This window comes from Azolla caroliniana, unplaced genomic scaffold (genome assembly GCF_043228905.1).
Source record: "Azolla caroliniana isolate FFs.n. ecotype wild unplaced genomic scaffold, voAzoCaro1.0.p SCAF_7, whole genome shotgun sequence".
NCBI classification, from domain to species: Eukaryota; Viridiplantae; Streptophyta; class Polypodiopsida; order Salviniales; family Salviniaceae; genus Azolla; species Azolla caroliniana.
In genome coordinates, this window is record NW_028230442.1 from 8,254,083 (window position 1) to 8,279,014 (window position 24,932).

At 47.2% G+C, this 24,932-nt stretch overlaps 1 protein-coding gene and 3 non-coding genes across 5 annotated transcripts; 3 read left to right on the forward strand and 1 right to left on the reverse strand.

Moving 5' to 3' along the window:
- Positions 1 to 2,663: 2,663 nt before the first annotated feature.
- On the reverse strand, positions 2,664 to 15,544 carry LOC147861814 (uncharacterized). 2 transcript variants are annotated; one of them, XR_015530009.1, is made up of 2 exons: positions 5,817 to 6,133; positions 2,664 to 4,820 (listed from the first exon to the last, which is right to left on the reverse strand). XR_015530009.1 is itself a non-coding variant. In XM_087322126.1 (2 exons), the coding sequence occupies exons 1-2, from the start codon at positions 8,789 to 8,791 to the stop codon at positions 4,725 to 4,727; spliced, it is 2,202 nt and encodes a 733-aa protein (XP_087178252.1). In that variant the 5' UTR covers positions 8,792 to 15,544; the 3' UTR covers positions 2,664 to 4,724. The 2 variants fall into 2 exon arrangements, 1 of the variants encoding a protein (XP_087178252.1); XM_087322126.1 differs by lacking the exon at positions 5,817 to 6,133 and adding an exon at positions 6,686 to 15,544.
- Positions 15,545 to 17,064: 1,520 nt separating this feature from the next.
- Positions 17,065 to 17,145, forward strand: TRNAS-GCU (transfer RNA serine (anticodon GCU)). Its single transcript has one exon. It is a non-coding gene; the product is annotated as a tRNA-Ser (tRNA).
- A 597-nt stretch (positions 17,146 to 17,742) lies between these two features.
- TRNAS-GCU (transfer RNA serine (anticodon GCU)) lies at positions 17,743 to 17,824 on the forward strand. Its single transcript has one exon. It is a non-coding gene; the product is annotated as a tRNA-Ser (tRNA).
- A 615-nt stretch (positions 17,825 to 18,439) lies between these two features.
- TRNAS-GCU (transfer RNA serine (anticodon GCU)) lies at positions 18,440 to 18,521 on the forward strand. The gene has a single exon. It is a non-coding gene; the product is annotated as a tRNA-Ser (tRNA).
- The last annotated feature ends 6,411 nt before the right edge of the window (positions 18,522 to 24,932 follow it).

A 24,932-nucleotide genomic window follows, 5' to 3' on the forward strand; every position in this document is an offset into this window, starting at 1 on the left:
CGATGGAGTTAACTCCTCGATGTCGTTTGCGGAGCTCGGACCGGCGTATACCGTTTTGATGGCGAATCGGGCGGAGGTAGTTGTCGGGTACCTCCGAGCCTCACACTCACTTAACGGTTAATAGATTATTAAGCAAGATATCTCTTTCACTCTCTCAAGCTCTCTCTCATAGACAATAGATTAATAGACATAGGCAATAAGAAGGAAGAGTATGTTTATTAACCCTCTTAGCTAAGAGGTCTAGCACCAACATGGAAGAGAGATTAGTGTTCTCGAATTAAACACTTCACTAATCTCTCTTAAGCTCAAGGGTTACAAGAAGGAGGAGAGGAAACTCTAGTTCTAATCAATAGGTGCTCTTTACAAATGGGAGACCCTCACAAAGCCACCACTAGGTGGTTTATATAGCATTCACATTTAGGGTATGGGCCTTTCACACTTGGGCATCCCTTAGCCTCTTTTCCTCTTCGTAGGTCCTTCAACGCTTACTACGTCCTTGTTGATGCGCTCTTCTTCATGAATGGTATTGGTGCAATCCAAGCGCTTAATATCCCCCCCAACCTAATGAGTGCACACTCCCGGGTGCACCGTAGGAGGGGAGCTTGGGGCATCAGGGGCGAGAAGAATGGAGTAGGGGGGTTCGTCGGGGGGTGGTCGATGGCGAAGATGGTGGCGAAGGCGTCAGATGTTGAGGGGTGGTAAGCGAATGTCTTGCATTTGATCGGTCGTTGTGAAGAAGTCTTTCTTAGGGCCAACTATCCATGTGGAGGTGGTGTAGCTGGCGAAGTGAGAGGGGGGATTGCGACCAAAACTAATGTAAGGGGGAAAGAAGCGTGTATCGATCATGGTTTCAAAATCCCGTTTGTAGGTGGCGGGGAGCACATTGACATGGGTCCAGAGGCCGACCAACTGACGACGAGTGGGGCCTTTATTTAAATCGAACGCAAGACCCCACTTCGGGTGGCAGTGTCGTTTGAAGGCCGGGGTCTCATAAGGGCCAGCGTCAAGTAGTATGAGCAATAGTTGCAAGAAACGGAGGCTGGCTTGAATGTCAGGATCAGGGACGTCGAGGTAGGTACGGAGGAAACAACGCATGACGCGGATCATTCCAGCTTCCATCGGGGATTCATGAGGCGGTTGTTGGAATACAGGCCAATTGAACCGGAGGGTGGGTAATCGTGCCTGGGCGGCGTGAAATTCGGGCCATGGCCAATGTCGCGGGAGGGGGAAAAGGAGGGGTTGGTGCGGATCTCAGAGGGGTGTAGGGAGAACCATTCCCTGAACGACGGTTGCGCGAACCATGGGAGTCGCCACGGGGGTTGAATGCCGGGGGGTTCAGTGAGTGGGTCCACTACTTGGTGGAGCCATCCCCGAGTTGAAGTGGGGTGGGTGGACGCCCAGGTAGACATCTTGTCGCGGTAAACATGGGGGTAAAGGAAAATATCAACCTGGGATTCAGAGGCGACTTCCGGGTAGTAGGTGTAGAGGTGAGTGAGCAGCAGGGGGGTTTCGCAGAAATCAAACTCCCAGGGGATGGGTGCAGTTGATTGACAATCAAGGCGAGTGTCCCAACCTGTGCCTTGTTCGATGTAGTCGAGAGTGGCTTGGAGGCCATGGGTGAGTTGGTAGCGATCGACCAAGTCAGAGTAGAATGTCGCGGCATTGAAGCGGGCGCTAGTGTCGTGGAGGAGTGGAGGAATGGTGAAGACGGGTGGTGGGAGTTGTTGGTGGAGCATGAGGTGCGCGAGGGGGTGGTTGAAAGGAAGGGCTTTGTGGAGGATGGCGTCCGTGAACGCCCGACCTAGGTGTGTGGCGACCCGCGAGTGTAGGGGGACAGGATCAGCTGGTGGGGCGGTGGTCAGTGGGGAGGGACAGGGTTGAGTGAGGGGGGGTGTGCGAAAAGGGTTGCAGCCGAACATGGGATGTGTAGGATCAGGTACGTGGTGTTCGCTGAGGTGGAAGAGGGTGGAAGAAGGGGGAGGTGGTGGCGAGGATGAGGTGTGATGAGGGGATGGGGGAGGTGGTGGCGGTGGCGGTGATGGGGTATGATTAGGGGGTGGAGGTGGGCGTGGGTGGTGGTCGGTATCGTCGGGTGAATCTGGGTCCCATTCTGGGTTGTTCTCGAGCGAGGGGCTGGCAGGATGCGGGGGTAGTAGTGCGCGGGCGCGAGCCTTCTCGAAGGTCATAAGTTGGTACTCACGAGAGATGTCGAGGTAGAGGGCTAACTCTCGGATGTCGTTTGCCTCGAGATCGGTGGTCCAGTTGAATGCTGCACATTCTATACTGAATATGTGGGTACGGACCCCGACGTCCCAGGTGGTTTGCCAAGCGCGGAGTAACCAAAGGAACCCCCAAGGGGAGATGTATGCATTAACGCTCTCGAGCATGGTGCGGTGGAGGGTGTCCGCGATGCAATGTAAGCGAATCAACGTGGTGAAGAGTTGGGTCAAGTGGTTGTCATTGACTTGCATCGTGATATCGGAAGGGTAAGTGAAACACACTAGGTCAGGTGTGTCCAAATCCGGGGTGATAGCGGTATGGAGGAAGGCCATGCCTTCGAGAAACAAGACTGGGAGGTGTTGGGGGAAGAGGTCGTCTGCCGGTGGCGGGGGTTCGGTGAAGGTGTCCTGGTACAACATAAAGAGCGCGAGTGCATGGTCGTCCAATCGGGGGGGGGGCACCTCGTCGAAGAACATGCGACGTGTAGCAGCTAACGACCGAAGGACGCACGTGGCAGAGGCGAGGAGGTTACACGGTGTACGCGGGGCGGAGAAAAGTTCGGAGAGTTGGGATGTCGACGTCACATACACCGAAAGTGCCTGGATCATATTTGGCGGAACGGGCGAGGTAGGGGTGGTAGTGTCAGGTGAGCCCGAGATGAGGGCGTGCTCGAGGGTGGCATTAGTCGTACGGAGTTGGGTGATGTCCTTCTCGAGCTCGGCACACTGGGTGTGGTGTTTGATGAGGAGGCATCGATTGCGTTCATTGGCGACCTCCACTTGTTGAAGTAGAGCATCATGTGCAACTTTCAGCGTTGTAAGCTCATTGGTGAGTGTGTGGGTCGTGGCTGTGGCGTGGGCTAGGGCCTCCGATTGTGCGGAGAGGTCCACCATCAGAGCTGCGAGTTGCGCCTCCGTTCGTTGGTGTAGTGTGGTGAGACGCCCGTATTCGGTAGAGAGTTTCGCGTGTGTCTGTGCTGCTTGTTCGTGGTCTTGGCGCCACGTTGTCTGGGCTTGAAGGAACTCTTCGGCGAGTTCGTGGCGTCGGCTTTGTTCAGCGATCAACTCTTGCTTGAGGAGGTCATAAGCGGCGGCTTGGCGCGCGTTGGTATGATGGGCGTTCCTTACTTCAGCGGCCAAGGCTTCGTTCCTAGTGTAGGCCTCCTGTCGTTCGTGAGCCGTCTGTTGGGCTTGCGCGTGCACTTGAAGTAGGTGGCGATTCATGACGGAAGTCATCTTGATGATGGTTGTCACCATGTCGGCTAAGGGTGTGGGCGTGTTGGGGGTGGTCATCAGGGTAGTATCGACGGTTGGTGGGGAGGAGATACCGGAGTGTGGAGACGAGAGTGGGTTAGGGTTCTCAGGAGGGAGAAATGGTGTCCTGACTTCTGGAGCGGGGGCGCGTGGTGGGCGAGTTTGGTGGGTCGAGGTTGCAGAGAGTCGTTAGGAAGTATGGGGGGCGTGGGTTGAGTGGTTGTGCTCGGGGAGGCTGGGGAGTTTTCGCCGAGGTGAGAGGTTGTGACAGATGGCATGGATAGGTCCATCGGGTGCTGAGTGTCGTGGAGGGCTGGTTCGGTTGTACAACTACGGGTGTGAGGGACCATGGCCATGGTCTGAGGAGACATGTAATAGAACGTTCTAGACAATTCTTGGATTTCCTCGGGGGTGAATGCTCGTGCTTAGAATTCTTTTGTGCGTAGGGTGATATCTTCAGGTGTATCGATGGTGTCCTCGGCTGTCACGTGAGTGATCTGTGGTTGTTTGTGCGCTGATGGACGATCACGTTCGCCTTGGTGAACTTGCCGTAAGAAATCGCGTTTCGGAATGCGGATGCGATCGGGTTGCCTTGGCATGGTTGTCTTGCGGCATCGTTCCTGGCAACGTATGAAAGGGGGAGGTGGAGGGCCGATGTTGAACTTGGCGCATAGGTAACGAGTGAGAAACCATGCAAAATTGGCGACTGTCTTGGGCCGTGTCTGCCATTCCCTGACTCGTCGGACGAATTCGTGGGCCCATTGGACAGGTTGAGGATCATGCGCCCACTTGAGGAATTCACCACTGATACAAGCAATGGCGTCGGTGGAGGCAGTGTCACCGATCTGGGCGATGGCACTACAACGATCGTGGAGGTGAGGGGGGATTTCAGTAAAACGCCACCCTTCACGTCCGGCATACTCGGTGGGGATGATGTTGGGGACGACGCTGGGAGACCTCGTGGTGCGAAAGGGGAGTCCGTCTCCAGGCAATTGTAACGTAGTGCAAACATCGGTGACGGTGAACTGGAACCCGATCGGAGGCGTATCCGCGAAGGCAGGCATGCGAACATGACCGGTCTCGGGGTTGTAGCTAGTAAGGAACTGGTCGACTAGCTCAGGAAGTACCCCCCAAGGTCCGATCCCGAGGAAGAACTTAAGCCGTAGCTATGAAAGGGTCTCGAAAACGTTAGGCTCGAGGTATTTGAGTTGGGTGGTAGCCGTAGGCATCCGGTAGGTACATTGAGTGTTGTTAAACTCGGTTTGGATGACCAAGGAGCCACAACCAGCGTCCGGGTAGTATGCGTGGAGCAACTTCGTGAATGGGGTGGATGCCCTTGATTATGACCTGCAAGAATCACGATTAGTGTAGTCGTATGAGTGTACCAACGTTATGCTCCCCCTATAGATGAGTATAACAAGAGGGGACTTTACTTTTCTAGTTTTTATTTTATTGTATTTATGATTATTATTATTATTATTTTTATATATATTTATATAGATATTGATTGATTGATTTATTTTTTAATTTATATTTACTGATTATTATTATTGAACTTTATGTTATTTATTTCTTGTTTAATTAATTAATTTTATTTTCAAAACATGTGTGTTCATTATGATTATTATTTAATAATAATAATAATAATATTATTATTATTATTTTCGACTCTTCGAACCGAGGGGACCGGCGCGGGGTTCGAGACTGAGGGAAATAGGGTTCGACGAGCCGTACTCCTCGAACCGTTGGCTGAGGGGCTGAGGGTTCGAAGAGTCGTACTCTTCGAACCGGGGCGCGGTTCAAGGAGTTGCGCTCCTCGAACCGGGGCGTGGTTTCGAACCGGTGGCTGACGGTTCGAAGAACCGTACTCCTCGAACCGTTGGCTGAGGGTTCGAAGAGCCGTACTCTTCGAACCGTTGGCTGAGGGTTCGAAGAGTCACGCTCTTCGAACCGGTGGCTGAGGGTTCAAAGAGCCGTACTCTTCGAATCGTTGGCTGAGGGTTCGAACCGGTGCGGGGCGCGGTTCGAAGAGTCGCGCTCTTCGAACTGGTGGTTCGAAGAGAGAGGCTTGTCGAACCTCGCGGGAAGGGATCGTGGTCGTGGTGCCAAACGGTCCGAAGAGCCTCGCAAACCCCCGGGGTGGTTCGACGAGGGGGTTGTGGGGGCGGCGAACGTGCGGGTGGAGGAGGCCTACGGGGTCGTCAGCAACGAGAGGGCGACCGACATATGGCAAAGCCGTCGTGGCAGGCGGAGAGGGCAGTGGTGAGCATGGGGATAATAGGGTATGTGTTGGGAGAGGTCGAGTGAGAGAGGGGGGTTAACAAAAACAGGTTTTAAGCCTACCGAAGGAATGGTTACAGGCGGCGGCGATGATGAGCAACGACGCTCGGGAGGTAGGGAGGTGAGTGGTGAAGGAGAGAATAAGGGATAAAGGGAATGGTGTTCGTGAAGGGGAAGGAGGAGCTATGGAGAAAGGGAGGGAAGTTGTGAGGGGAAAAGGAGGAAAGAAAGAAAGGGTTGTGAGAGGTGTGTGAGGGAAAGGGGGAAATTGGGGAACAAAGGGTTGTGAGGAAAAACGTAAGGGGGGAGAGGGAAAGGAAAAAAATAAGAAATAAGAAATAAGAAATAAGAAAATAATTAAAGGAAAATAAAAATAAAAATAAAAAAGCACTGAAAAAAAAAAAACAACGAAATCAAAAAAAAAAATAAACTAAATTAAACTGACTAAAATAAATTAAAATTAAAATTAAGAGTAAAAATAGAAAATAAAGTAAATAAATAAATAACTACATTAAAAATAAAAAATAGAACCGAACACAAGTCATAAAAGAAATTATAACTAAAAAGCAACGTAAGACCTAAAACGAAAACAACTATAACGATCAAAATCGAAAAAAAAAACAACGAGAAAGAGAAAAAGGGTTAATACGTGGACCGAAGGGAATTTTAGTGTTTATCGAGTGTGGCAACAAGGGTTGCAGGAGAAAACGAGTCGAGTGGTTGGTGATAGGCATGGCAAAAGGAGGAGGCGGATTTACTAGAGTGGGGGATGGACTAAGATTTGTGTGGGGACGGTGAGGTTGGGCGGGGACCCACTGAGAGATTTCTGAGAGTTTGGGCGAGTTAAGGGCTCTAGGGTGGGGTTGAGGTAGTGAGAGTGAGGAATGTGTAGTTCGAGTGTTGGTGGAAGGCTTTTGAATGCCTTTACACACCCAGACCTGTGGGGTAATTCTGTGTGGACTCCGACTTCCTAGTTGCCGAGTCCGGACGGGGTCTATGGCCTTAACTTGGGCGGGGAATTTGGTCAATGTGTGTGGTTGTCGGGTGTCTCGTGCAGTTGTGATATGATCGCGATCGGGTAGCCGGCTTCGTTTCGGGACCCAAAAGTGAGTGGCACCTTTGTGCCAACCCTGGGCGTTTGTGAGTTCCTTTCGGACCAGCCAAATAGCACGTTCTCCGCGGCGTGATCCTTCGGCGAAAATCGCGTGGATGTTCACCCATTCACGTCGTGCAGATGTCTTGGTGTCGGTGTTAGTGTTTTTCTGAACTTGGGTGGTGGGTGGTTGCGCAAGCTCTTTTTGGGTGCGTGAGTTCATGCTCTGGAGCTCGCCGAGATTGGTAAGACTTGGTTCAAGAGTTGTTGTCACGAGCTTCTCGAACTTCACACCATTTTCAGTTCGAAAAGAGACCATGTTCTTGCTTGGTGATAGGAGACATTCGCTTACGTGACACCAGTCCAACCCGAGGCACGGGGTGTACAATACTTTCGGTGGGAGGACCCGAACTTGAATCAAATGCTCAGTGTGTTGTGTCGTGATTTTACACACGAAAGCTCCCATGCAGCATGATATAGAACCATCGAAGCCAAGGAAGTTGTCACTGCATGCTTCATGGTTTGGGGAACCTAGATGTTCCCACATTTCGAAGGAGAAAAGAGTTAGTGATGCTCCGGTGTCGACCACTGCTCTTAGAGGTATGCCATTGGCGAAGCATGGGGGGTGTGTCGTCACGACATTAGGGTCTATCAACTTAGCTATAGCTATAGGGTGGGTGTCACTTTGTCTTTTTAACTTCGCTTGTGCATTGCGAAGGTCGGTTTCCAAGCGGGCCATTCGTCCTTCAGAAGCTTTGAGTTTGGCTTCTACTTCTCGTTGTCGAGTGATGAGCAGGGCTTCGAGGGTGAGGGGTCCGTAGTAACGTTTGAGCTTGCTCCCATTGATGAATCCTGGGATATCGATTCCTTCGAGTGTGCGTATTCTACACGCTCCTGTCTTGGTGATTTCCGAGACTACATAGGGTCCTTCGCCCCGTAATTTGAGCTTCTTTTTGTGTCGTTGGGAGGTGAATTTGAGAGCCATGTCTCCTTCAGCTAGATCCTTTTCCTTTACTTTGTTGTCGTGCCATGCCTTCCTATTGGCTTTCTCTGTCAAGAGTGCTTGGAATGCAAGAAGGCGAGTTTCGGTTAGCCGTTCCAAGTTCTCTAGGCGTGATGGGAGAAGGTTACCATCCCATCGTTCTTGGACGGCTATCCTGAGACTAGGGACGAGGAACTCGATGGGAAGTACTGCCTCCTGTCCATATACTAGCTTGAATGGTGTGTGGTGGGTTGCTACTTTGTAGGAGGTGCGGAAAGCCCATAATGCGGCTTGGAGTTCGATGCTCCAATCGGACCGAGAGGCCGCGATTATCTTCGTGAGTACTGTACATAACACTTTATTAGTGCTTTCTGCTTGTCCGTTGCAGCGTGGGTAATAGGGGGAGCTCTTGCGATGTGTCACCATGAACTCTCCTAGTAGGTGTGCAATCACTTCATTGAGGAAATGGGAGCCTTGGTCGCTAATGATCTCTAGTGGGCATCCAAACCGTGTGATGACATTTTCATATAGGAATTTGGCTGTGCTACGGGCGTCGGCATTAATGCAAGCTTTGGCTTCTGCCCACTTGGTAGCATAGTCAGTGGCGGTGATGATGTACCGATTGAGGTTGGAAGCTGGACTAATTGGACTGATAAAGTCAATACCCCATTTCTCGAACGGTTGCCAAGCTACCACCGAGTGTAATGTGTTGAAATCTACTTTTGCTGGGTGTTTGAAACGTTGGCACTCGTCACACCGGCGTACATATTCATATGTGTCTTTGAATAATGTTGGCCACCATAGGCCGGACTGGAGGACCTTCCGTGCAGTGATCTCATGATTGAAATGACCGCTTCCATTCCCACAATGAGCTTGTTCGAGGACCGCAATGACATCATGATCCGCCACACACCTCCGAAGTATATCATCGTTGCCTTTTCGATACAGGTTGCCTCTAAGCATCGTAAAGGGGCCACACTTTCTCAACAAGACACGTGCCTGTGCCCGACTTAGTTGCTTTAGGAAGTATGCTCCTTCGGTTAAAACGCGAACGATGTCTGATGCCCAGGATGGGATGGTGTCGATCGCGAATAATGCGGCGTCCGACGTTTCGTCGTCGACCCCCGTGGCTTCTTCTCCATTTGGTATTCGGGAGAAGTGATCAGCGAGTAAGTGATCCTTTCCTTTCCTCACTACCACCTTGAAGTCGAACTCGAGTAGCGTTACAATCCATCGTGATATTCGTCCAGTGGCGTGAGTCTTATTGACTAAGTAGAGAAGGGCTTGATGGTCTACAAAAAATGAGAAACGCGATGCCAAGAGGTAATGTCAGAACTTTTTCACGCTGTAAACCATGGCTAAAGCTTCTCGTTCTGTTGTGGAGTAATTTTGTTCCGCGGATTTCAGCTCACTGCTAGCAAAGGTGATCGGTAGATCGAGTGCGCCTTCGCCAGGTTGCGCGAGGACTACACCAATTGCGAAAGCAGAAGCGTCAGTATGAACATGGAATTCTTTGTTCCAATCTGGGGATCGGAGGATGGGGGCTTTAGTTAAGCACTCCTTGAAGAGCTCGAACGAGCGGGTGCACTCTTCTGTCCAAGAGTACTGCTTGAGTAAGGCGTAGAGTGGTCTTGCCTTGTCTGCGAACATCTTAATGAAACGTTTGTAGTAACCCGCGTACCCCATAAATCCTTGTAGTTGTTTCTCGTTCGTGGGAGGTGGCATGTCAAGAATGAGCTTTACTTTCGCCTCATCGGTCGAGATCCCATGTTGAGACACGACATGGCCTAATATGAGTCCATGTTTGACCCATAATTGACACTTGAGAGGGTTAAGGGAGAGGCGATATTCCCTGCACTTCTCAAATGTTGAGCGGAGTAATGCTAGGTGAGCATGCTATTTTGAATGGCAACATAAATCGTCCACATAGGACTCCACTCCTTGTCGTAGCCTTGTCGCGAAGATGTGGTCTTCTGCCCTTTGATAGGTACTCAGGGCACTTGTGAGTCCGAAAGGCATTTGTTTGTAAGAGAACGTACCAAATTCAGTAGCGAAGGCCATCTTATGTTGGTCTTCGGGCACTACTGAGATTTGGTTGTACCCTGAGAACCCATCGATGAAGCTATACGCTTCTGCGCCGGCGACTCTTTCGAGTAAGTGTTTGATGTAGGGTACCGGGTAGTTGTCCTTGATGGTGGCTTCATTGACTTGTCGATAGTCGACACATATGCGGATTTGGCCACTCTTCTTCGGGACGACTACGATTGGGGAGACCCAAGTTGTGCGCTCGATCGGGTAGATTATACCAGCGTCTAACATTTTAGTGATTTCGGCTTTTACTTGTTGGGCGTAGTTAGGGTTCATTGGTCGTGGTCATTGTCGGATAGGGCGGGCGTCGGCTCGCATAGGGATACTATGGGTAACGACTTCAGCCGGTACACCTTTCATATCGACATACGACCATGCGAACACATCTCTAAATTCTGTGAGGAGGGCGGTCAAGGATGTCTCCTCGTCCAGGTGAAGATCCATAGCGATGAACACTGGTTTGGGGTCTACCCTGTTTCCGAGGTTGATTTCTTTCACTCTTGCTGGTCCGTCGCATGCTTCGCCAAGGGTGATTGGAGTGCGTTGCGGCCTCTTACAAGCCACTGCCCTACTCCCTTGTTCGTAGACTTTGAATCTCTCCGGGAAGTCTACTTTTGTCGAGGTCTTCTGAGTAGTCGTAACTTCTTCTTTACGTGTGGTTCGTTGCGGTAGGTCTTCGTCTTTTACATTGACCTGTTTTGGTTGGGTGACGAGAGTGGTGACATTAAAGCATGAGATTGTGTCTCCATCTTCATCGTGACACTTTGTACCGATGGGGTACATTGCATCGGTTGTTGCGAGAGCATGCACCCAATTCATCTCCGACGTGTCGGAAGCTACAAATTGATTCTCTGGCGCATTCTCTGTCCTAAGATTTGTGGGTACTTGGGGAAGTGGTTGACCTCGGGTCAAGATCTGCACTGCCTTTGTGGGATTACATGCTAGGAGATTAGTCTCGAACTCGGTAGTTTCTGACCAATCATCCACGAGAGGGCTACCTTCTTGTTCATGAACTTTTTGCATGTATGCTTTGATGCGGAAGGTTTTGTTGTTTTTACGCATATAGATTGTGTCATTTCCAAAATCCATCACGAGGCGGCTTACTCGTAAGAATGGCCTCCCTAGTAAACACTCGTAAGCCACATGATTGGATGATCTTGTGACTACGAAGATGAGATTAAACTCAACCCTGTGGATAGTGAAGTTGTGTGTGGGGATCATACCTTCGGGCCGTTGGATTGACCCATCTGCCATTCGGAGTTTGACGTCCGAAGAAAGCATTTTTGGACTCCCCCACTTACACCAACATTCGTAGCTCACGATGCTCACTCCTGCTCCGATGTCGATGATCGCGTCACACGTCGTGCCGTTGACGCAAACAGGGAGAGTGAAACTGGTGTCGTCACTCTCAAAGTGAGCTTCGCATACTTCTATTGGTGTTCCGTTGGGTTGTTGTGGGATTGCGGTAGTACTCGGGATGTGGGTATGCATCTTCTTGCCATGTCCTGCTAACAAACCCCCATTGATACGGCGAAGGACGTCGTGCCATGGTTGGATATCAAGTTTGATTAGTTCTTCAACTGTGAAATCCATTTCTTTGGCGAGTATAGGTCGTAGCTGGGGGTTGTCCATCACGAAGGTACCTGTGTAGTGTTGTACTTCGCGTAACGTGAGTCGTAATTTTAAATTTAATATTTGCTGGAGCAAGACTGTGTTGACCTCCTTGATTGAGGTAGGTTGGGAGATGGGGGTGTCGACCGGCGTTACGGCGGGGCGGGGTTTATCCGTGCGTTGAGGTGGAGGATTTGTCCATTCTTCAATCTGGTCGAAATTTAGGCTTGGGAGACCAAGTGACCCCTCGAACTGTTCGTGGCATATGAGTTGGATGTATTCTTCGACTTTTTGTTTTTCAGCCACTGGGTTTTGGTATGCTGCGAGGTGTGCTGGCAGTTCTTGATTAGGGTTGACCGGTATCGTTTCGTCATCTCCCTCCGGTTCTTAAGTTTGTTGTGAGCGCTGTATCGATGCGTTTTTTCTGGATTTCCGTTTCTTCCGCGAGAGTGTGGGGAGGCCCTGGTCGTGCAACTGTAGGTTATGAGCTATTCTTTGAGCTCGTGTGATGACGTTGGCGCCAACTGTGGATGGTACGATAGATAGAAGATTTGTGCCAATTTTTTTCTTTTTTTCGGGGCAATCGGGTACTAAGTGTTCTTTACCGCATCCTGGGCATGATGCTTCTCTTTGGAACCACTCGATAAGCTCCTGTGGGTGTTGGGCGAGGTTTTGTACCGGAACTTGTGGAGGTGTTTCGAGTGGTGGTTGTCAGGGTCGCTGCGCCATCCTGTTGTAGTACTCATGTTTGGTGGGGCACTCACTAACCATGTGTGGACCCTGGCAATTGAAACATTTCAAATCTGATCGTCTGAGACTATTATTGTTGCGATATCCCATTGACGGGCCCCTCTGCTCTCCTCTCAAGACGTACACTGGTATTTGGTCCCCTTCGAAATCTATGAAGTGGGAGAGTATCTCTTCTTCGACACCGTACTCTCGGTATGAATCTTCATAGTCGGGCATACCTCCCCCAGCTTGGGTTTGGGTATCAACAGTGTATTCTAGTTCGGCGAGGCGAGCTCCGATGCGTGGTAATGGAGGTTGTTGGGGAAGTATTGCCGGGAGTTGCTGGTGAGCAAGCAGCGGTGGTGAACGTGGATGCTCGACCATTGGTGTTTGGCTATACCTTCCGTTTGGGGCTTGCCAACAGTTTTCTTGAGAGTGCATCACGAAGGCTTTGCACCATTTACAGTATTGAGGTCTCCGTTGGTGGAGGAGGGGGCACTCATGCCCTGTGTGATGGCCATGGCACACCGCACACCTGACGTTTTCTCGTTGAGCGTATGCTTAGGGGCCTTTCCATCCGAGGTGATTTCGGCGGTGCGAGTGGGGCGGAATCCAAGGGCTTCTCACGGTTGTTTGTGGGGGCTTGGGTGGGTATCCGTAACCCGCTCATTGAATCTTCGAAAGTCATCACTATTGTGCAAGCTTCAGCGAATGACCGACACATCCTGGCAATCAAGAAATTTTGGAGTGTCGGGTCGAACAACCCGTTGATGAAGCGACTCATCAACTTGTCATCAGACATCTTGTCGCTTGGGCTACAACGATGGTGGACGCTTTTCGTGCGACGTATGTAATCTCTAACGGTCTCAGTCGCTTCTTGCTTGAGGGCAAAAAGCTGGTCGATCGGGTTCCATTTATTCCCTCGACGAGCGAAGTTTATCAAGAAATCTTCGATGACGTACTCGAAGTCAGCGACGATGTCTTCATTCAAGGTCCTAAACCAAATTCCAGCTTGGTCGTCGAGTGTAAGTCCGAATGCAGCCACTTTAGTGGTCTCGGCGAGGGGTTCATAAGCTCGGCATATTTGCTTGAACCTCTCTATGTGGTCGTATGCATCACCGAAACGAAGGAAACGGGGGACTAGTTTAGAAATGGAAGCGCTCTTCCCGCAGTCGTTTGTGGGGTTTCTCGAATTGTCGGCGGGCACTCGTTCTTTTTCCATCAATGCCACGAGGGTTTGGATGGATTGTAATGCCAATGCAAGTTCGGCATTCGGGGGTGTTGAGGTAGTTTGGTCTGGTGTGGGGGTCACTTCTATACGCGGTGGGGTTGGAGGTCGTCATGTGTGGGCTTCGTTCGGGGTGTTCCTTGTTGTGCTCGAATGTGGTGCGGGGCTGTGTTCGCGGTCCCGACGGTGCGTATGTGACGAGGCCTCTAGAATATTAAGTTTTTGTTGTACTCGCACAAACATGTCTTTCCTTTCTGCTAAAGCAGCTTCAATATCGCGGGTGACGCCTTTCGGTTGCCCTCTTTTTGCAAGTTGCACCGTCCATATGTTGATTTCTTGCTCTAGTGCGCGTAACTCCTGCATGGTGTCCCGTATGTGGCGCTCGACGCTAAGTGGGTCTGCTATTGGGCTCTCTTGTAGTGGGGGTGTGTCGAGGGGTGCTTTGTTTGTTGGGCTTGATAAGAGGTTCATGGTTGGTAGTGTTCCCGGGGTTAGCCACCCTCCATGGTACTGAGTCGGGTTAGATGGGTCAGCACCCTGTATTTGGTTGGTTTGTGTAGACTCCTCTTGGCGTGTGGGTCGGGTTTTGAACATCCTTGTCCATGAGGATCCGGCCATATTCTCTTGTCAAGGGTTGCAGTTTTTTTTAATTTTTTTAAATTTTTATATGTTAAGTATTTATTTATAAGTGACTTTGTGGGTTTGGTGTGCTTTGATCTTTTGTCGAAAGATTTGGGTTCGTCGAAGGATGTGGGTTCGTCGGAAGATGATCTTTCGTCGAAGGATTTTGTCGAAAAATGATCTTTCGTCGACGGATGTGGGTTCGTCGAACTTTGATCTTTCGTTGAAGGATGAGTGTTTCTCGAAAGATGATCTTTCGTCGAAGGATGTGAGCTTGGTGAAGGATGTGGGTTCGTTGAACTTTGATCTTTCGTCGAAAGATGCAGGTTCGTCGAACTTTGTTCTTTCGACAAAGGATGTGAACTCGGTGAAGGATGTGGGTACGTCGAACTTTGATCTTTCGTCGAAAGATGCGGGTTCGTCGAACTTTGATCTTTCGACGAAAGATGCGGGTTCATCGAACTTTGATCTTTCGACGAAAGATGCGGGTTCGTCGAACTTTGATCTTTCGACGAAAGATGCGGGTTCGTCGAACTTTGATCTTTCGACGAAGGGTGAGGGTTCGTCGAAAGATGATCTTCGATGAACTTTGAGCGGGAACTTTGAATTTTTTTTGTGTTCACTCTTGCCCTACAACGGTCAAATCTCAACTATACTTAGTGTTAACCGAACGAATAGCTTGCTAATGTTTGGGCGATTAAGGAAGGATAAATTAAAAACGAAAATTAACTTAATTAAACTATGAAATAGTGAGCAAAAATAAAAATAAAAATAAACGGAAAATGGTGGTTCCCTTTCAATTTCTTCCCTCGTCAAGTGGGTTGCCTACGAGTGTTTGACTACTCGAAATCGGCTTCAAGCGGCGGTCGTATCCCCGGCAGCGGCGCCAAATAGATGTCTGCGATCTATGTATCGATGGAGTTAACTCCTCGATGTCGTTTGCGGAGCTCGGACCGGCATATACCCTTTTGATGGCGAATCGGGCGGAGGTAGTTGTCGGATACCTCCGAGCCTCACACTCACTTAACGGTTAATAGATTATTAAGCAAGATATCTCTCTCATTCTCTCAAGCTCTCTCTCATAGACAATAGATTAATAGACATAGGCAATAAGAAGGAAGAGTATGTTTATTAACCCTCTTAGCTAAGAGGTCTAGCACCAACAAGGAAGAGAGATTAGTGTTCTTTAATTAAACACTTCACTAATCTCTCTTAAACTCGAGGGTTACAAGAAGGAGGAGAGGAAACTCTAGTTCTAATCAATAGGAGCTCTTTACAAATGGGAGACCCTCACAAAGCCACCACTAGGTGGTTTATATAGCATTCACATTAAGGGTATGGGCTTTTCACACTTGGGCGTCCCTTAGCCTCTTTTCCTTTTCGTAGGTCCTTCAACGCTTACTACGTCCTTGTTGATGCGCTCTTCTTCATGAATGGTTGTGGTGCAATCCAAGCGCTTAACATTAAGGTGTGTGCCTGCTAAGTACATGGGGTCTCTCCGCGAGAGTTCGAATCTTTCAGGTGAGGACTTCTTGCAAGACTGTGTTTCCATGCATCCAAAGAATAGAAGGGATAAAGGTGATTGCTTAAAAATATTTTATATCACTATAGTCATTCGTTATATTTCATGGTGTTAAGACAATAGCGGTGTAGTATTATTTCATTTCCCGAACCATTAAAAGTTTCAATTTAATTTTTATAACTAGTTTCATTTTAATTTTTATCTGATTAGTTTGGCCGTGTGGTTGAGGTTTGTGCCTCATTTGTATATTGGGCCTCGCCGCGAGAGATCGAATCTCGCAGCTGACGACATCTTGCGAGACTATGTTTCCATATATCCAAAGAACTAAAAGCATACATGTGATTGCTTAAAAAGATTTAGGCCAATATTTTCATGGGTTATGTTTCTTGTTGTGAAAACAGATCTAAGATACTACTATTTAATTTCCCTAAACATGAAAATTTCTCGCGAGTAGACTGTGTTTCCATACATCCCAAGAATTGATGGGATACATGTGATTGTTTTGAAAGAGTTTTTGTCACTATTGTCATTGGTTATATTTCCTGGTGTGAAAACCATATCAGAATAGTACTATTTAGTTTCCCTAACCGTTTAAACTTTATATTTAATTTATATATACGACAAGTCCTGGATATTAGTAAATGATGACCAGCTTCTTTTTTTCTAACAATAAGAAATTGGCGGACTAGTAACTAGTCTTGGCCAACAACCTAGCACGCACGATGAAAGCCCGCGGAGAACAATTTTTTAGTAATAGAAACAACAGTGGCTATTTTGGCTCACGTAGCTCAAAGGATAGAGCATTCCTATGTACCACCCGGGTTGGCGGGAAACTAGCCGGTTCGAGTCCGGTCGTGGGCTGGTGGGAGGAACAAGCAAGAATGGTTCAATACGGCGTCTAACAGGCAAATCAAGAATTTCACTTCGAATCCTGGACTTTAGCACCTTGCTGTTTATGGTGTTTCATGATCAGTATCGGAAACGAATGGAGAAGCGGTAGAACGTGCGGAACCGCATATTGGATTATTCTAGTGCGGCATGAAGCTGCTGGCGCCGAGTCGGCCGGATGAAAGCCGTTAGCGATGCTCCGCTGCTTCTTTGCGTACCAGATTATGTTATACCTTTTATTGGATCGGAAAGTAGGCACCACTTGTTGATACAACAAGCGGCCTACTTGGTAGGTTCTGGGACGTGGTTCTCCAATTATGCTATCCTCGCGGAGATGACCTAGTAATAGGTGGTTCGAAGGCCTAAGGTGACGAAACAGTACTCGTGTCTGCGGTGATTGGGGTCGAAGTTTCATGGCACAAGTCTCTTGAGTCATCGAATGGTTCACTTGAGTTCGCTTCGCGATTGATTCAAGTGGCAGGGAATTGATATATCGTCGATCCCGTTCAAGCTTGTTACCACTGCTAGAGTCAATTTAACCTTTATCCAGTCACTTTGGCCGAGTGGTTAAGGCGTGTGCTTGCTAAGTACATGGGTTTTCCTGCGAGAGTTCGAATCTCTTAGGTGATGACTTCTTACAAGAGTGTGATCTAAAGAATTGAAGGGATACATGTGATTGCTTTGAAAGATTTTTTATCAATATATTGGTTATATTTCATGGTGTGAAGACAATATCGGTGTAGTACTATTTCTTTTCCCTAAACATTTAAAATTTTAATTTAATTTTGATAACTAGTTTCATTTAAATTTTAATCTACTTAGTTTGGCCATGTGGTTGAGGTTTGTGCCTGCTTTGACTATTGGGCCACGCCGCGATATATCGAATCTCGCAGTTGACAACATCTTGCGAGACTGTGTTTTCATATATTCAAAGAACTCAAAAGATACATGTGCTTCTTTAAAAAGATTTGTGAAAATTTAACTTTTATAACTAGTTTCATTTTTTTATTTATCTACTTAGTTTGGCGGTGTGGTTGAGGTTTGTGCCATACATCTCAAGAATTGATGGGATACATGTCATTGCTTCGAAAGATATTTTGTCACTATTGACATTGGTTATATTTCTTGGTGTGAAAACCATATCAGAATAGTATTATTTAATTTCCCTAACCATTAAAACTATTTATTTAAATTTTATAACTAGATTCAATTTAACCTTTATATAGAGTGGGTTTGGCCTAGTGGTTAAGGCGTGTGCCTGCTAAGTACATGGGGTCTCCCCGTGAGAGTTCGAATCTCTCAGGTGACGACTTCTTGAAAGACTTTGTCTCCATACATCCAAAGAATTGAAGGGATACATGTGATTGCTTGAAAAGATTTTATATCACTATAGTCATTGGTTATATTTCATGGTGTAAAGACAATATCGGTGTAGTATTAATTTATTTCCATAAACATTTAAAGTTTCAACTTATGTTTTATAACTAGTTTCATTTTAATTTCTATCTACTTTGTTTGGCTGTGTGGTTGAGGTTTGTGCCTGACTTGTATATTGGGCCTCGCCGCGAGAGATCGAATCTCGTATCTGACGACATCTTGCGAGACTGTGTTAAATCCATATATTCAAAGAACTCAAAAGATACATGGGCTTCCTTAAAAAGATTTGTGTCAATTCAATTTTTATAACTAGTTTCATTTTTTTATTTATCTACTCAATTTGGCCGTGTGATTGAGGTTTGTGCCATACATCCCCAGAATTGATGGGATACATGTCATTGCTTCGAAAGATATTTTGTCACTATTGACATTGGTTATATTTGTTGGTGTGAAAACCATATTAGAAAAGTATTATTTAATTTTCCTAACCATTTAAACGTTGTATTTTAATAAATTTTACAACTAGATTCAATTTAACCTTTATCTAGTCACTTTGGCCGAGTGGTTAAGGCGTGTGCCTGCTAAGTACATGGGGTCTCCCCGCGAGAGTTCGAATCTCTCAGGTGACGACTTCTTGCAAGTCTGTGTTTCCATGCATCCAAAGAATAGAAGGGATATATGTGATTGCTTAAAAATATTTTATATCACTATAGTCATTCGTTATATTTCATGGTGTTAAGATAATATCGATGTAGTATTATTTCATTTCCTGAACCATTAAAAGTTTCAATTTAATTTTTATAACTAGTTTCATTTTAATTTTTATCTGATTAGTTTGGTCGTGTGGTTGAGGTTTGTGCCTGATTTGTATATTGGGCCTTGCCGCGAGAGATCGAATCTCGCAGTTGACGACATCTTGCGAGACTATGTTTCCATATATCCAAAGAACTAAAAGCATACATGTGATTGCTTAAAAAGATTTAGGCCAATATTGTCATGGGTTATGTTTCTTGTTGTGAAAACAGATATAAGATACTACTATTTAATTTCCCTAAACATGAAAATTTCTCGCGAGTAGACTGTGTTTCCATACATCCCAGATCCTTTAGTATACGCTTGAGCCTTACGGTTTCGCATGCGGCGACCGCCGCGCCCCTGTATTCTGTTTCCGTACTCGACAATGTGACTGTTGGTTGTTTCTTGCTACTCCAGGAGATTGCTCCGCTATTGAGGGAGAAGACGAAGCCTGACGTGGATTGTCTATCCGTTTTGTATCCTGCCCAGTCCGCGTCTGTGTACCCTTCAAGTCGAATAACCGTATTCGACTTATACATGATGCCGTAGTCCAATTTTGTACTAACATACCAAAGTATCCTCTTAATGCAATAGAGGTGAAGATTTCGTGGATTCTGCATGAATTGGCTATGGAGGCCGACCAAATAATTGAGGTCGGGTCGCGTAATGGTCAGGTAGATTAGACTACCGATCAGTTGACGATACTGAGTCGGCTCGCTCTCGGCTGTGCCGGAACTGACATCGATCTTGAGATTACGATCAAGTGGGGTAGACACAGGTTTGCACTTTGTCATTCTGAATTTGTATAGTAGGTTGAGGACGTAGTGCCTTTGTGAGATCATTGTCCCGATTGGTGTTCGAATTACTTCAATACCTAGGAAGTAATGAAGCTCGTGCAGGTCTTCCATTTCGAATCTGCCAGAAAGAAGTGTTTTAACTTTGTTAATCTCGGCGAGATCCTTTCCTCCGATGAATAAATCATCCACGTAAAGAATGATGACAATTGGGTTATCCGACTCGTTTTGGATGTACAGAGAAGTGTCGGATTTTGACATGCGGAATCCGACTTGATGAAGATACTGCGTGATCTTCGAATGCCAAGCATGCGGTGCTTGTTTGAGGCCGTAGAGAGGCTTCTTGAGTTGGCATACGACGTGTGGATATCTGCGTGACTCAAATCCGGGTGGTTGAATCATATACACTTCCTCTTCTAGTTCCCCTTGAAGGAAGGCGTTCTTGACGTCCATCTGATGGAGATGCCACCCTTTTGCTGCGGCGAGTGCGATTACGGTTCGCACTGTTGTCATCTTTGCCACCGGGGTAAAGGTTTCTTCAAAGTCTACGCCATACGTTTGTGCATATCCTTTTGCGACCAGGCGTGCTTCGAAGCGATTTACAGATCCATCAGCATTGTGCTTCACCTTGTAGATCCATCAGCAGCCAATCGTTTTCTTGTTTGGGGGAAGAGGACTAAGATCCCATGTCTCATTTTTACGCAGTGCTTCCATCTCCTCATTCATCGTGTCGACCCATCGCGGATCCTTTGCAGCTTTGGAAAGTGTTTCCGGATCCCGTACAGACGCTACCTTCATCATGAATGCGTAATGATACGCCAAGTATTCGTCGTAGCCGTAGCGGCTTACGGGATTCTTTTCTCGTGTAGACCAGCTTGGGTTTTCGTTTGTAGGTTTTAGGGGGTTCTTCACACCATCTGTAAGGATGTCAAGGCTTTTGAGCTCATCGTCAAGATCAAAATGATCTTCATATTCTTGCATTTTCGCCTTGCCTTTGTCTAGATTCGGACCCTGCTGAGATGTGCTTTGATTGCTCGGGGGCTCTTGCGGTCCACTCAGCTGTGTCATAATTGGGCTTTCTTCGTGCATATGCGTAAGATGATCTTCGGCCTCCATCTCGATTACGGAAAAATTAGGGTCAGTTGGGGCCGTAACCGGAATCGTGTCTGGTGTGTACCAGGATGCGGACTCGTCGAAGACTACGTCTCGACTAATGCGAACTTTTCGGGTTGATGGATTGTAGCATTTGTACCCATTCAGTTCGAGTGAGTATCCCACGAGGATACATTTCTCCGACTTTGGATCAAGCTTTTATTGTGTGTCGTCGGGAATATGCACTTATGTGATTGAGCCGAAGATACGGACATGTGACAAGTTCAGCTTCTTTCCAAAGAACTTCTCATGAGGAGTTATGTCATGAACTTTGGAGGTTACGCACCTGTTCATGAGGTATACGGCCATGTTTGCCACTTCTGCCCAGTACGACTTTAGCAAGTTCTTCTCGTTCATCATGGCCCGTGCGACTTCTACTATGTGACGGTTTTTATGCTCAGCTACGCCATTTTGCTGAGATGTATGTCGACACAAGAACTCTCATTTGATTCCTTCTTTTCGGAGATACATCGTGAATTCGTCCGAAAAGTATTCTTTGCCTCCGTCTGATCGAAGACAGCGTACATGCCGGCCCGTAGCCTTTTCAACTTCGGCTTTGAACTTCTGGAAGTGGCCGAATACTTCACTCTTCTGCTTCATCGGATAAATCCAGGTGTTTCTGGAGAAGTCATGGATGAATGTCACATAGTACCGGCATCCGCCGAAGGTAGCTGTTTGGGCTGGTCCCCATACATCTGAATGTACAACATCCAGGATTCCTTTGCTCACATTCCACTCGTTCAGGAATGGATGACGACGTTGCTTTCCAAATTGGCATGCTTCGCACACGCCTGATATCTCCTTTGCCGTGAAGTTCGGGAGTCCGATTATGACTCCTTTTGATTGCATATTTTGAAGCTTTTGTAGATTTACGTGGTCGATTCTCTTGTGCCACAATTTTAAGTCGGTTTCGACTTTCTGGTCCTTTGCGTACATGGCGGACTTTACCTCGCTCGACTCGAGGATGAACATACGACCTTTTGACGGTCGTGTGCTACGACGTGATCGCCTTTTTCGATGAAGCACCCATCGCTATTGAAGCGTACTTGCATTCCTTGTTCCACAATTTGGCCGACCAAGACCAGGTTCTTCATGATAGTAGGCACATGCAACACGTTCTTGAGGTAGGTTTGTTCGCCGTTGTTTCCAAATGGGACATTCCCAATATGTTGGATTGGATGCGTCGTATCATCGCCCGTTTCGACATATCTGGGACTTTCGGGCTTTCACAATTCCCGAAACCAGTCTGAATGAGACGTCATGTGATTTGACGCTCTTGAATCGACAAACCATACACTATTCGGCATGGAGGTGCTTGTTGACGCCTGTGTAGACATTGAGTGAGCTTTGTGCTTCATTATGAACATTCCGCCATGGTCGCCGTAGTCGGAGTTTGTGGTGTAGTTTGTCAACTAACGACTTGCTTCATCCGACTGGGAGTAGAGCATATGACCATTTGGTGTGTTGCTCCTCTGTCGGGCGTGATTATCTTCGACCAACAATATCGACTGAAGGTCGAAAAAGGAGGGAGGATTCTCTCTCGCGAGAATGGCTGATCTAATCACGCTGAAACGCGGTGCTAAGCCATCGAGGCTTATCTGCACTAGTTCGTCATCGTCAATGACGATGTTAATTGATCTGAGGGCATCACATAGCTCCTTGATCTTCAAGGTATAGCTCGAGATTGACATGTCCCTCTGTTGGATGCTATTCAGCTCCTGACAAAGCTGGAGCTTGCATAGCCAAGCATATGATCATGAACGCATGATGCAAGGCAATACATGACACGGCTCATGGCCTTCACATAGTAGATGTCCATGAGCTAGTGTGAGCAAGTTGAGTTTGATTCTCAACAAACATGATCAGACCGAAACGATTATCATTAGCTACAACAAATGCTTGGGTGGTGGAAGTTGAGGTTCATGCAAAGACGGAACACATTCAACTTCATTGCTACTAGCACATATATCACACAATGAAGGCCAAGTTCGGAAGCAATTTGAGGTCAAGCTATGACCATTTGCAAAGTCCGGGGGGGGGGGGGGGGGCATTCTACCATTTTTTTATTTTCATATATTATTAGTATCTTTTCCTAACCGCCTTTTAATGGGCGTGATTCTTCACCCAACGATTGTCTTTTTTTACTTGTCCCTGGGTGAATAGAGCAAGAATTAAAACGGAGAACCTGTACTCAACTTTATCTTACTTATTATGAAATGGGTGCAAAACCCTAGCGGATAACACAAGGTCGGCCACCGATTTGTGTAGCTATTTCCATTGCAATCATGTTTTGGCTATACTTCCTAGTGCAGAAACAATTTCATAATTTTTTTATTTCAAACGTTTGGAGAAACTCCACCAATGAGTGTTTAGTTTGATTTTGCTTTCACGTGTATCCCCTAGAATATTTTAATAATGCTCCAACATTCTATTATCTTCTTTTAATTAATGCTTAATTTTATTTCCAAAAACATCAGGGAAATGGGGAAGCTTTTGGTTCACCCAACCCAACAATAGCTATCTGGTCGGAGCAATCAACTAATTCATGCAGAAACCAACCGTGGAGCACCTTTAGTGCGCGCACCGAATATTGAGGTATGTTAGCAACACTAAGGACCGGGGACTGTTATACCGATACGGTATAATCAAAAATCTAGTTGGATATACGAATGCTGACTAGGCTGGTGATGCGTCGGATCGACAATCAACTTTCGGATTCACGTTCTCTATTGGTAGCGCGGTTGTTGCGTGGAGCAGCAAGAAGCAACCAACAGTGGCTCTGTCGAGCACTGAGGCTGAGTACCGTGGAGCTACCGTTGCCACCTATGAAGCCATCTAACAGTGGCTACTGCAAGACCTCCGGATCAAAGTAACAACTCTGATCCCGATCTACTGTGACAACATGAGCAACATGCAACTGGCCAAGAACCCCGTGTTCCATGCTTGGACGAAGCACATAGAAGTGCATTATCACTTTGTGCGCGAGCGGGTCCTCAACGGTGAAGTAAAACTCTAGTATATCCGGACGGATCGACAGGTTGCCGACAAGTTGCAACATTTTGTAGAGATGCTTGGTCTTTAGCATCTCGACATGCTGCACTTGAGGGGGAGAACCAAAACCGGAACAGAAACCGGGAAAGCAGGAAATGGCATCAGACAAGCAACCATAGAGAAGGAAACGGTTGAGAGTCGAACTCAACTTCCATAGATAGGTTTCACACTAGCTCATGGACATGTTGGGCTAGTTTTGTAAATAGTAAAAAGGGCACTTGCCCTAGCTTAGTTGGTATATAAACCAACGCATTGTAAGTTAGGTACTGTTGGATGTTTTATGTTTGATGTATTAAAAGCTCTGCCTTAAAAGCTCTCTCTCTCCCTCTGTTGCCTCACACACACACACACTCTTAATCTTCTTCCGCTGCATTGCAATCACTCTTGCCTCCCATTCCGTTACATGGTATCAGAGCGTGTGGTTACCTGATTAAGCCTATTCGACTGTGTTGTGCTGCACGCCGACGATCAACAGAACCAGCCTATCAACAGAGAAGAAATCACCATGAATACTCAAATGGGAAGCGCTCTTCCTACCGAGAAGCTTGACACAACGAACTTTGCATCTTGGGAATACAAGATGCATCAATACCTTGTCGGACAAGGCTACTGGAGCTACATCGAAGGAGATCACGAATTACAACCCAACCCAACACCCGTTGACTATCCCGCTTGGGAGCAAGCTGCAAGCCGTGTGGTGTATTGCCTTGCATCATGTGTTCATGATCATATGCTTGGCTACATTCAAGAGGCAAAAACGCCGAAGCAGGTGTGGGAAGACCTGAAGAAGATTTTCGCAGCCAATACGGCTGCACGAAAGCTCCAACTTCAACAGGAGCTGAACAATCCTTAACAAAGGGGCATGTCAATCAACAACTACACCTTAAAGATCAAGGTGTTGTGCGATGCGCTTGGATCGATCAATGTTAGCATTGACGACGAAGGAATGGTTTTACCCTAGGCTTCACTCCCCACCCCAACAACACTTTTGGCATGCTTGGTGGGACGACCCTCCTTTGAGAAGAAGTCACATCTCCCTCCCTCTCCTCTCCATCACTAATCTCTCTCTCTCTCCTTTGTTGTGTGTTGTTACTATCTGTGTTAGAGAGAGTGGTTTTGTGCATAGACTCCCTGTATGGTGATCCGTTTTATTAAAGGTTCTTCATGTGCGTTGGGAATCGGGATCTAGAGATTTAGTGAGATGACTATCTTTTTGCTCTTCCCCCTATCTTTTGTGTGTTGTAATAT